Source organism: Lolium perenne, chromosome 7, assembly GCF_019359855.2.
Source record: "Lolium perenne isolate Kyuss_39 chromosome 7, Kyuss_2.0, whole genome shotgun sequence".
NCBI lineage: Eukaryota > Viridiplantae > Streptophyta > Magnoliopsida > Poales > Poaceae > Lolium > Lolium perenne.
In genome coordinates, this window is record NC_067250.2 from 202681128 (window position 1) to 202693515 (window position 12388).

General features: G+C 44.8%; 1 protein-coding gene across 1 annotated transcript; it reads left to right on the forward strand.

Moving 5' to 3' along the window:
• The first annotated feature begins 4238 nt into the window (after window positions 1–4238).
• Window positions 4239–5168, forward strand: LOC127314460 (uncharacterized). Its single transcript, XM_051344929.2, has 2 exons — window positions 4239–4642; window positions 4738–5168. The coding sequence occupies exons 1-2, from the start codon at window positions 4344–4346 to the stop codon at window positions 4793–4795; spliced, it is 357 nt and encodes a 118-aa protein (XP_051200889.1). The 5' UTR covers window positions 4239–4343; the 3' UTR covers window positions 4796–5168.
• The last annotated feature ends 7220 nt before the right edge of the window (window positions 5169–12388 follow it).

Sequence of the window (12388 nt, forward strand, 5' to 3'; positions counted from 1 at the left end):
ACCTGGCAGCAGCCCCACCAGTCATAGACTGTGGGTATATGTTGGCCGGGTACATTTAGCCATTCTTCTATTTTAAATTTCAATTCATTAATTACTGCAGCTCTGCAAATTTGTATAAAATTCAAATTAAGTCAGAAAAATATAAATGAGATATCAAAATACTTAGAAAAGAAAACTCTATCCAATAAAAATATAAAATGAAATTTTTATTTTTAATAAAAATTCAATTATTTAATACTTGTTATTTAAGCCTTTAATTTTAATTCTAAATTCAATTAAAATTCAATAATTAGGAAAAAGGTATAAAATAAATAAAAACCAGTAAAGTAAATAAGGAAAACAATAAAATTAATTTTCATTCACTATTAATTTATTAAATCCTTATTAGGAGGATTTTAAACCCTAACTAATAATTATCTTAATTATTAATTATTTAAAAATAATAAAATGCCAAATCCAATCTTAATTTTATTTCTAAGTTATTAATAACTTCAACCTTATAGTGAAGTTATTAATTCAAGAACTTTAGGGTATTTAGAAAACCCTAATTTCATAAGTAATAGCACCAGGAACCCATAATTTAATGTGGGACCCTAAAACCCTAATACCCTTAGGCAACCTAGCTCCATTTATTCATATGAACCCTAAATTTGTTTCTAACCTAAACCCTAGGTTAGAATAAGTGATCATGATATTTTCCTTTTGATCCATAGAACTATAATTAGCAAATAAATACTTACCATGTTCACATAAAATGTAGGAGCCCTATTATCCATAATTCAGTATTCCATGTATGCATACCTATCCTACTTAGTTAATCAAGTAGGGTCAACCAAGTCTAAACCCTAGCTCTTAGCTTTAGAATTGTCAACCTTATTTATCCATGCTTAGCATCACACCAATATGATGAACTCCAATAGCAACCATACCTACTATTTTACATTACCTAACCATATTCCACTAAACCCTACTGATATTGGATACTTATCCACCATCCTGTTTAGGAATCAATTATTCCTTACTTAGTGAATCCAATAACAAAACCTAGACAACCTAAACCCTAATTGATATACTTCTTATTATTTAAGAAGTATGTTCTTCAAAAGTTATTCTTTTGAAGAAAATAAAGAATCATCATCAAACCTGCCTAATAGGACCTACAGACAATAGCCATCTATCACCAGCAAGGTAGCATCAACCTTGATAGCACCCATGTGTAATGAATTGCTTAGGATACCCAGGCTTATCTTAACCTTACAAGCCCTAGGTGTTGCTGAATCCAACTTTGTTGGGATCCATTTAATATTTACTCCAGCAACTACCTGAAACCATAGAAAACCATAGAACTCCACAACCCTAATTATCATACTTGTTCTTTATTAAAGAACATGTTTTTCAAAAGTTATTCTTTTAAAGTATATGATAATTAATCATTAACTATGCCATATAGTACTAAAACTGACCACTGTTCTTTACTTGTTAACATTATGTCAATTATCATTCTTTGTGTGCTCAATTGATTATTATGCTTTATTATCTACCTGTTTATAATACCAAGTAAATCACACCTAAATAAGAACCTTGTATGTGAATCACTCTAAAAGTACAACACACCCTGAACCAATCATCACAACTCACTGATCCTAAATCATCGGGGTTAGGTCACGCTTAGAGCGATTGCATCTCATTCTTATGCATTATTGCATCCTTGCCAATCTTTTAAACACCGTCCTTACCGGACGATGATGCTATTTCAGAATTTGGAGTTATTACGCATCGAAGACCTTGTCTGCATAATCTTGCAGCCAAGAAAGGCAAGTTCATCACTTGCTCATGTCATTTGAGTATTTTTATCAAATTATTTACAAAGTATTATGGTTATCACTATTGCATAAAAATCAAAACCACTACTTTCATAACTATGAATATGACTATGTGGTGGGCAATGGAACCATGGATTGTGTTGATATGGTGGAGGTTCCATTGCACGGGCTTATATCCATCTAGGATTAAACAACAAATGTCGCCAGTGATTCTTGTGCCGTAATACCCGTGTTAACCATAAGATCCGGAGTGGGACGGAGTAGTCAAAAGTGTTTCCACCTCTCGTTCATCAACGGATGCGCTTTACCGTAGTACACTTGTAATCCAAGGGGGCAAGCTGGTGAGGCTGGGGAGTCCTAAGTCCCCACGGCATAGTCCGTAGTACACTTGTCGCCCGAAGGAGCAAGCGGTGAGGCTGGGGAGTCCTAAGTCCCCACGGTATTGCGGTCTATGATGGGTTGCAGCTACCGGCGTAGGAGTGTATGGTAGAGCCCAGCACTGACGTCGTGGTCGGGGTCCACCTTGAAATCTACAGGAATAATGGGACCGGCGTGGACCCAGGGTCGGGGCATGCAACAACGGGTGGGTGTTCGAGGTAGCGGAGGAACATGATTGGCTAGACCTTATACCGGGCCTCACACCATAGGAAGTGTGGACAAGCCTGCAGCTTGGTTGGCAACAAGGTTAAGATCTCTTATGGGTAAAGCAACACACCTCTGCAGAGTGTAAAGAACTGTGACCTGTCACTCCCTGTTCCGGGATAAGGAACTGCGAACGCGGCCGGAAAGGAGCTCCATGAAGTTCTAGTAAACCGGTGAAGGCTGACGGACATAGTTCTTCTGAATAAAAGCAACCTTTTGAAGAAATGGTTATGAAAACTTGCATTGGTATTAGACTTTCTGGTCTAATGCTGTAGCTAGTGCATTAAACATCTCTTTCCTATAATGAACTTGTTGAGTACGCTCGTACTCATCCCACTCTTAAATCCCCTGCTTAGGTATGGAGACCTCGAAGGAGGAACTACAGTGCAACTCGAAGACCGAAGAGTCAACAACTACTTCAAGAGACAAGACCCTGTCAGAGGAGTCAGATACCCATCCAACAAGGAGAAACCCTAGTTTAACCATAGAAGGGAACTAGCTTCCTAAACCTAGCTCCTATTTAGCTAGAATCTATTCATAGCCTCTGTAGCTAGTTATATACTCTACAAATAGAGTCCGTGATAAGACTAGACTACGAGTCGTTCTTCTGGAGTTTATTTGCAGATTTACCTCATTGTAAAGTAGGAGGCTGTGCTGATCTTATGTAACAGAGTCTGTATGTAATTCTATAGACATGCCTTGGACCCGCATATGTTTCTGTTGTACCACTCTGAGCGATATAATACTAGTGGAACGGTGTTTCATTGGTGTTATATCAGACTTGCATACTACACCATGCAGTGGTATGCCGGGTCACCACAATAATCCTCCTCGCGGCAACAATGATAAAAGATCCAAAATTGATCTGGCGAAGCAAGATCTGAAGTCCCATACCTAGAGGATTGTAATCTTTGAACACCACCATTGACGTCGGGAAGGAGATCTCGTCGTCGAACGAAAGCTCGAAGATCACTTATTGCAGACGATGCCATCTCCATTGAGGTGGAACCAACAAGAAGATGACTACCAAAATCCTAACATAATCAACAGAAAACACTATTTAGACCAGCGGGGGGGGGGGGGGGGGGACCGAATCTATGGAGGAGCCTGAAGTGGAGGCGGCTAGGGTTTTGAAGAGGCGGCGGCTATCTTTTCCCGTGATTATGGTTGATAGATCGATTGGTTAAGCTAGATTAGCTAGCTAAAACATCTTACATTTGTAAACAGAGAGATTAGTCACACCCTCCCTCTTTCTAAAACCTCATGTTTCCGTACTCTCTTTCCAGAACACAACTACCGTACGTATTCGTTCAAACCAGATATACGTACGCACGTAGACGGAATACGCCTACATCACGCACGCTCATGCCCGGGCCCACCACTACTTCCACTTGGCTGGGCCCACGTGCATACGCACCACACGATCCAGTTGGTATCTACGGATCGACGGCGACTGACTTTTCCCTGTATTTTCTCTTCCCTCGAGAACTCCCTCTTCTGCGTGGCATCGGCGATTTTCACGTACACGCTCCCGAGGCTGCCCCTGGCCATTCCGATTATCCGATATAGGTAGCCAGGGCGTTTCGGTCATCTGCCACGCCCGCGAACCCTATAAATCACGTCCAACACGTGACACTGCAGATACGCTCTCGCCAGTAGTCGAGTGGTGGTCAGCTAGCGAGCTGAGGCCACTCGTAGGCAGTCCCGTGAATACACGGCGGCGCCGGCCGGCCGGTGATTTCGTCGCTCCACAGCCAATAGACTAGGTTCTAGAGAGAGAGAAATCTTTACATCAGAAGAGATCCAGCGAGAGGGTGGGGGAGAGTTTTAGAGGGGCAGGGAGGGGCCAAGATAGAGGGGAGGGTGCGCAGGAAGCTGATGAGGCTCCTGTCGTTCGTGCCCTGCGGCTGCCGTGCTGGACCCATCGACGACGCGCCGCCTGCGGATCAGCTCCAGCAGCAGCAGGCTGCCGCCACCAGGGACGGAGGCGCCGCGGCGAGGAGGAGGCGGAGGAGGGCCCGGTCGCTGGGCGGCTCGCCGCAGTGGAGGCCGGCGCTCGGGGACATCTATGAGGGCGTCGCGGTGGACGCCGGCAAGGGCGCACCGGGTGGTGCGCGCGTCGTCCCGGCCAGGCCCGGCGCCAGGGTGCTGCCCCGCGCGCACAGCCGCGAGTACAGGTGCAGACATATTCTCATCTCATCTCTTCTCTTCTCTCTCTCTCTGTCGTGGTGCAATAGGTATTAATCGAACTTAATTCCATGGATGAACGCAGGCACATCGAGACGGCGTCTTCGATGCCGGCGTTCGCGCCGACGGCGTTCCTGTTCTGAAGGCATCGACCGACCGACGACGACGACGAAAAGGAATCACCAGAACCGGAAATCTGTATACAGATTGCTGTTACTGTCTACCTACTGCAGAACTAAGGACCTATACCGGGAATAAATCAGCTCCTTCGCGAGCTGGGTTAGTACCTTAACTACTCTGTCATCTATTGATGCCGCCTGTATATGTAGGTGCGACGTGTCTGTCTAGCCAGGCACACTGTTGCTCTGCACAGCTGCAATCTACATGCATCAAACCATGCATGCATGACCTTGTAAATCCTCAACCCGTCCAGCTCGTGCTGTGTAAATGTCATGTACATATATATGTTTAATGATTATTATAGCTGGTATAAATTGAGTATATATGTTAATCGAAGCTGCCTCTCGGTGCCATCACCACGTTTAGCTTCCATTTGACAAGAAAAAAAGTACTACTTATATCTGAATTTGGTTATTCCTTGAATGAGATTTAAGTACTCTCGGATTCATAAAAACTGTCAGGAATTTTGTACTAAGTTAGCATAATTTTTTTATACTAGATTCCTGACACTTGTTGTCAAATATGCCTTTGTCATGCCCAGACGCCAATCCTATTCTCCAATTCTTACTCTGCATCACGGTAGTCTTGGTGCCTCCATGTACTCTAATGGTTTGTAGATAGTCATTTAGCCACGCTTCAGGTTCTTGGACCCCTTCATACTTTATTTTATCCGCATGGAGCTTGAATCCCTTTGGAGTAACTGTCTTACGAACCCGACGAGAAAAACAGATGGCTCCGCTAAGCTCTTCCTCGTCTACATCTTCGTAATCATCGTCGTACTCGCCTTCATCATCTCTTCGTCGACTTCCCTGCTCGACGCGAGCCCTGTCGATTCTACTCTGTGTGATGTCGTTCATGGCATCCCCTAGTTTCTAGCAGTTGCTCAAGGTTGGCGCGGATATCTCGATCGCCGGGGTTCCACTTCTTGCCTAGAACAATTGTGACGGCCTAGCGGTGTTGCCTCGTGTTGAGAGGGAATGTTTGGCGTTGCCACTTCCTGTCGAGAGGGATTGTTTGGTGGCGCTGCTTCGTGCCGCGCTGCGTTACTTCGACCTGTTGGTCCTTCTTCCCGCCAAGGGCTTTCGTGATGGCGTGGGGTAATCTCCAGGTGCTGCCCAACAACATTTAGACCTGCGATCAGGGTTCTGTGCACTTGCGCTCGTGGACCATCCTCTGGTTGTGTTGTCATCAAAAATGTTTGAGCGGCCACAATCGCTGCTTGCGGCGTTGTTGGGTGCAGGTTTCCTCTCGAGTCGTAAGTCATGAACGATACGTCGAGGCCTCTAGTCATTCGACGTAGTTCATCTTCTAGCATCCTGTCCAACTGAGATGAAGCTCTTCGGTTGCGATTTCCTGCTCCCGATGCTGTTGCTCCTGCGACTCCTGCTCCCAAGCTTCTGTTTCGTGTGGAACTCAGTTCAGCGCGCCAACAGCTAGACGCATCAGCTCTTTCCTTCCTCGCATCGAGTTCTTGTCTCGGCCTCCTTAGTTCCCTTTTATCCTTGTAAATCAAGTACCTGTACGCCAGGAGATCTTCTCGGGTTGCATCATCATCCAAGAAACCTCCACGTGCGATAGCGACCTGTGCCTTGTTCTAGGCTTCGCGTGAGAGCTCCACTAGAGGCTTCCCGCGCCGGCGCGCTGCACCAAGGTGGGCGGTGCTCGCTTGGCGTGTGGCTCCGTCCTTCCAGATTAAGGCGAGCAAAATCGAAATTTGGGTTTCCATGTTCATCCCGCTCTTCTTTCTCATCGGTTACGTCCTCAAGTTCTCCGTAGATCCAAGTTATGTCCACCATACACACATGATGACGTGCTAAGTAAGCTTTATTAGTACAGAAAACTGGGTATGAAGAGGCTTTCCTGATTCCAGAATTGGCGTTGTCCTTGGTGTCGTCGCCTGCGTTGTTGATGCTTTCCGTCTTCGAGTGCTGAGACACCCGATCAGATGCATTGTTGTTGGTTCTTGACGCCGACCCGAAGGATACCTCATCGAGTAACTCGACGAGCTCTCCCAGACTTGCGGCAAAACCGAAGTTGCTCCTTGCCATCATGTCCGAGCGTTTGCCGCTCGTGGACCCGATGGATGATGTTGATGAAGCTTTTGGCGATGCAGATGATTCCGCCTTCGAACCCGAATAGATCGGTATCGATCGGCGAAAACTTCATTGAGTTCCGATGTTGAAGTCGTAGCTCCCGATCGTCAGATCCCTCCCTCGGCTAAAGTCGCCAAAAGCCGGGAGAAGGGTGGGTGGGTGCGGACGAATTTTTTTCGATCCGAAGCGCACCTGATCTGTAGGGATTCGTTGCATAGAAAACAAAAAATTTCCTACCGCGAGAACGCAATCCAAGCCAAGATGCAATCTAGAAGACGGTAGCAACGAGAGGATGAACGAGACTCACCCTTGAAGATTTCCAAAGCCTACAAGATGAGGCTCTTGTTGCTGCGGTAGACGATCACTTGCCGCTTGCAAAAGCGCGTAGAAGATCTTGATGGTGCCACAATCGGGCAGCACCTCCGTACTCGGTCACACGTTCGGTGTTGATGAAGACGACGTCCTTCTCCCCGTTCCAGCGGGCAGCGGAAGTAGTAGCTCCTCCTTGAATCCGGCAGCACGACGGCGTGGTGGCGGTGGCGATGGAGATCTCCGGCGGAGCTTCGCTAAGCGTTGCGGGAGAGGGGGAGGAGTGGGGCGGCTAGGGTTTGGGGAGAGGGGGTGGCCGGCCTCTATGGGGTGCGGCCAGGCTGGTGGCTTGTGGTGGCCGGCCCCCTCCCCTTGGCCCCTCATTATATAGGTGGAACCCCAAAGTGTTGGACTACAAGTCTTCGAATAAGACCCCAATCCAAAACCTTCCATGTTGTAGGGAAACCTACCCAAGGTGGGACTCCCACCTCAAGTGGGATTCCCACCCTTCCATGAGGGGGGGGTGGCCGGCCCCCTTGGTGGAGTCCACCTTGGACTCCCCCCTCTAGGGTTGGCCGGCCATGGGCGGTGGAGTCCCACCGGGACTCCGCCTTCCAAAGTGAATTCTTCCGGACTTTTCTAGAACCTTCTAGAACCTTCCATAAATTCACCGGGTCATTTTAAAACTTATAAAATGACTTCCTATATATGAATCTTATTCTCCGGACCATTCCGGAACTCCTCGTGATGTTCGGGATCCCATCTGAGACTTCGAACAATACTTCGAACTCCATTCCATATTCAAGTTCTACTATTACAACATCAAACCTTAAGTGTGTCACCCTACGGTTCACGAACTATGTGGACATGGGTGAGAACTCTCTCCGACCAATAACAAATAGCGGGATCTGGAGATCCATAATGGCTCCCACATATTCAACGATGACTTAGTGATCGAATGAACCATTCACATACGATACCAATTCCCTTTGTCACGCGATATTTTACTTGTCCGAGGTTTGATCATCGGTATCACTCTATACCTTGTTCAACCTCGTCTCCTGACAAGTACTCTTTACTCGTACCATGGTATGAGGTCTCTTATGAACTTATTCATATGCTTGCAAGACATTAGACGACATTCTAACGAGAGGGCGCAGAGTATATCTATCCGTCATCGGGATGGGCAAATCCCACTGTTGATCCATATGCCTCAACTCATACTTTCCGGATACTTAATCCCACCTTTATAACCACCCATTTACGCAGTGGCGTGATACGTCTCCGACGTATCGATAATTTCTTATGTTCCATGCCACATTATTGATGATATCTACATGTTTTATGCATACTTTATGTCATATTTATGCATTTTCTGGCACTAACCTATTAACGAGATGCCGAAGAGCCGATTCTTTGTTTTTCTGCTGTTTTTGGTTTCAGAAATCCTAGTAAGGAAATATTCTCGGAATTCGACGAAATCAACGCCCAGGGGCCTATTTTGCCACGAAGCTTCCAGAAGACCGAAGGGAAGACGAAGTGGGGCCACGGCGCGCCGCCACACTAGGGCGGCGCGGCCCAAGGGGGGCCCGCGCGGCCCTAGCGTGTGGGGCCCCCGTGACGCCTCCTGACCTGCCCTTCCGCCTACATATAGTCTTCGTCGCGAAACCCCCAGTACCGAGAGCCACGATACGGAAAACCTTCCAGAGACGCCGCCGCCGCCAATCCCATCTCGGGGGATTCAGGAGATCGCCTCCGGAACCCTGCCGGAGAGGGGAATCATCTCCCGGAGGACTCTTCACCGCCATGGTCGCCTCCGGAGTGATGAGTGAGTAGTTCACCCCTGGACTATGGGTCCATAGCAGTAGCTAGATGGTCGTCTTCTCCTAATTATGCTTCATTGTCGGGTCTTGTGAGCTGCCTAACATGATCAAGATCATCTATCTGTAATGCTATATGTTGTGTTTGTTGGGATCCGATGGATAGAGAATACTATGTTATGTTGATTATCAATCTATTACCTATGTGTTGTTTATGATCTTGCATGCTCTCCGTTATTAGTAGAGGCTCTGGCCAAGTTTTTACTCTTAACTCCAAGAGGGAGTATTTATGCTCGATAGTGGGTTCATGCCTCCATTAAATCTGGGACAGTGATAGAAAATTCTAAGGTTGTGGATGTGCTGTTGCCACTAGGGATAAAACATTGATGCTATGTCCGAGGATGTAGTTATTGATTACATTACGCACCATACTTAATGCAATTGTCTGTTGTTTTCAACTTAATACTGGAAGGGGTTCGAATGATAACCTGAAGGTGGACTTTTTAGGCATAGATGCATGCTGGATAGCGGTCTATGTACTTTGTCGTAATGCCCAATTAAATCTCACAATATTCATCATATCATGTATGTGCATTGTCGTGCCCTCTCTATTTGTCAATTGCCCAACTGTAATTTATTCACCCAACATGCTATTTATCTTATGGGAGAGACACCACTAGTGAACTGTGGACCCCGGTCCATTCTTTTAATCGAATACAATCTACTGCAATACTTGTTCTACTGTTTTCTCCAAACAATCATCATCCACACTATACATCTAATCCTTTGTTACAGCAAGCCGGTGAGATTGACAACCTCACTGTTTCGTTGGGGCAAAGTACTTTGGTTGTGTTGTGCAGGTTCCACGTTGGCGCCGGAATCCCTGGTGTTGCGCCGCACTACATCTCGCCGCCATCAACCTTCAATGTGCTTCTTGACTCCTACTGGTTCGATAAACCTTGGTTTCTTACTGAGGGAAAACTTGCCGCTGTACGCATCACACCTTCCTCTTGGGGTTCCCAACGGACGCGTGCTGTACGCGTATCAAGCACTTTTTCTGGCGCCGTTGCCGGGGACGTGAAGGAAATTACACCACAGAGATTTCTAACTCCCACGTCAACTACACGCCAGCAGATCTTTTTCTGGCGCCGTTGCCGGGGAGATCAAGACACGCTGCAAGGGGAGTCTCCACATCCCAATCTCTTTACTTTGTTTTTCTCTTGCTTTATTTTATTTACTACTTTGTTTGCTGCATTATATCAAAATACAAAAAAATTAGTTGCTAGTTTTACTTTATTTGCTATCTTGTTTGCCATATTAAAAACACAAAAAAATTAGTTACTTGCATTTACTTTATCTAGTTTGCTTTATTTACTATAGCTAAAATGAGTAATCCTGAAGTTGAAGTTCGTTCGTTTAAGCAACAAGGGGGAGAATGTTTAAAAGATGCTTGGTATAGAATTAGTGATGCCCATAATAGGTGCACTATGAAACACTCCACCACTATCCTACTGAGGAATTTTTATGTTGGTATCTCTAGCTGGAATAGGTATGTTCTTGATTGTCTCGCGGGAGGTAACTTCCTAGGTACTCCTGCCTTAGAAGCTAGTTGCATTATTGAGAGTTTATTTGGAATACCACCTGTTAATGAAGTTAAAATTGAAACCTCTCTTGAAGATGTCATGAAAAAGTTGGAAACCATAGAGCAAAACCTTCCAAGTATTGATACTACTTTGGGAGCATTACTTGATAGCACTGATAAACTTGATAAATCTCTAGGTGGAATTAATGAGAGAATCGCCATCTTAGAATCTTGTGCTATTCATGATAATCAAACCCAAAGAATTAGTGAACTTGAGGAGGCTATGGGAACATTGGGTTCGACCTTTTCATCTATAAAGTTTAGAGAGAAACCTTATGTGGGGAAGGAGCAAAAGTTCATGTATGTCTCTAAGGGGGCTAGACCAAAAAGCTATTATAGGCCTAAAATTGATAAAGCTCTTAAAACCATTATAGATAAGGGAGCATCTAAGATACCCAATGGGACAAATTGTGAAAATTATGATGTTGATGCTTCATATCTTGATAATACTTGATACACACTTTCTGCGCCTAGCTGAAAGGCGTTAAAGAAAAGCGCTTATGGGAGACAACCCATGTTTTTACTACAGTACTTTTATTTTATATTTGAGTCTTGGAAGATGTTACTACTGTAGCAACCTCTCCTTATCTTAGTTTTGTGCATTGTTGTGCCAAGTAAAGTCGTTGATAGTAAGGTTCATACTAGATTTGGATTACTGCGCAGAAACAGATTTCTTTGCTGTCACGAATCTAGGTCTAATTCTCTGTAGGTAACTCAGAAAATTATGCCAATTTACGTGAGTGATCCTCAGATATGTACGCAACTTTCATTCAATTTGAGCATTTTCATTGGAGCAAGTCTGGTGCCTCTTAGAAATTCGTATTTACGAACTGTTCTGTTTTGACAGATTCTGCCTTTTATTTCGCATTGCCTGTTTTGCTATGCTTGATGGATTTTTCGATTCCATTAACTTTCAGTAGCTTTGTGCAATGTCCAGAAGTGTTAAGAATGATTGTGTCACCTCTGAACATGTAAATTTTAATTGTGCACTAACCCTCTAATGAGTTGTTTTGAGTTTGGTGTGGAGGAAGTTTTCAAGGATCAAGAGAGGGAGATGATACAATATGATCAAGGAGAGTGAGAGCTCTAAGCTTGGGGATGCCCCGGTGGTTCACCCCTGCATATTTCAAGAAGACTCAAGCGTCTAAGCTTGGGGATGCCCAAGGCATCCCCTTCTTCATCGACAACATTATCAGGTTCCTCTAGTGAAACTATATTTTTATTCTATCACATCTTATGCACTTTGCTTGGAGCGTCGGTTTGTTTTTGTTTTTGTTTTGTTTGAATAAAATGGATCCTAGCATTCATTGTGTGGGAGAGAGACACGCTCCGCTATTGCATATGGACAAGTATGTCCTTAGGCTTTACTCATAGTGTTCATGGCAAAGGTTGAATCTTCTTCGTTAAATTATTATATGGGTTGAAACGGAAAATGATACATGTAGTAATTGCTAAAATGTCTTGGATAATGTGATACTTGGCAATTGTTGTGGTCATGTTTAAGCTCTTGCATCATATACTTTGCACCTATTAATGAAGAAATACATAGAGCTTGCTAAAATTTGGTTTGCATAATTGGTCTCTCTAAGGTCTAGATAATTTCTAGTATTGAGTTTGAACAACAAGGAAGACGGTGTAGAGTCTTATAATGTTTACAATATGTCTTTTATGTGAGTTTTGCTGCACCGGTTC

Coding starts and splice junctions, on each gene's coding strand:
- LOC127314460 (XM_051344929.2), top strand. CDS start 4,344: ATGAGGCTCCTGTCGTTCGTGCCCTGCGGCTGCCGTGCTGGACCCATC. Junction 4,643..4,737: donor GCGCACAGCCGCGAGTACAG/GTGCAGACATAT, acceptor GGATGAACGCAG/GCACATCGAGACGGCGTCTT.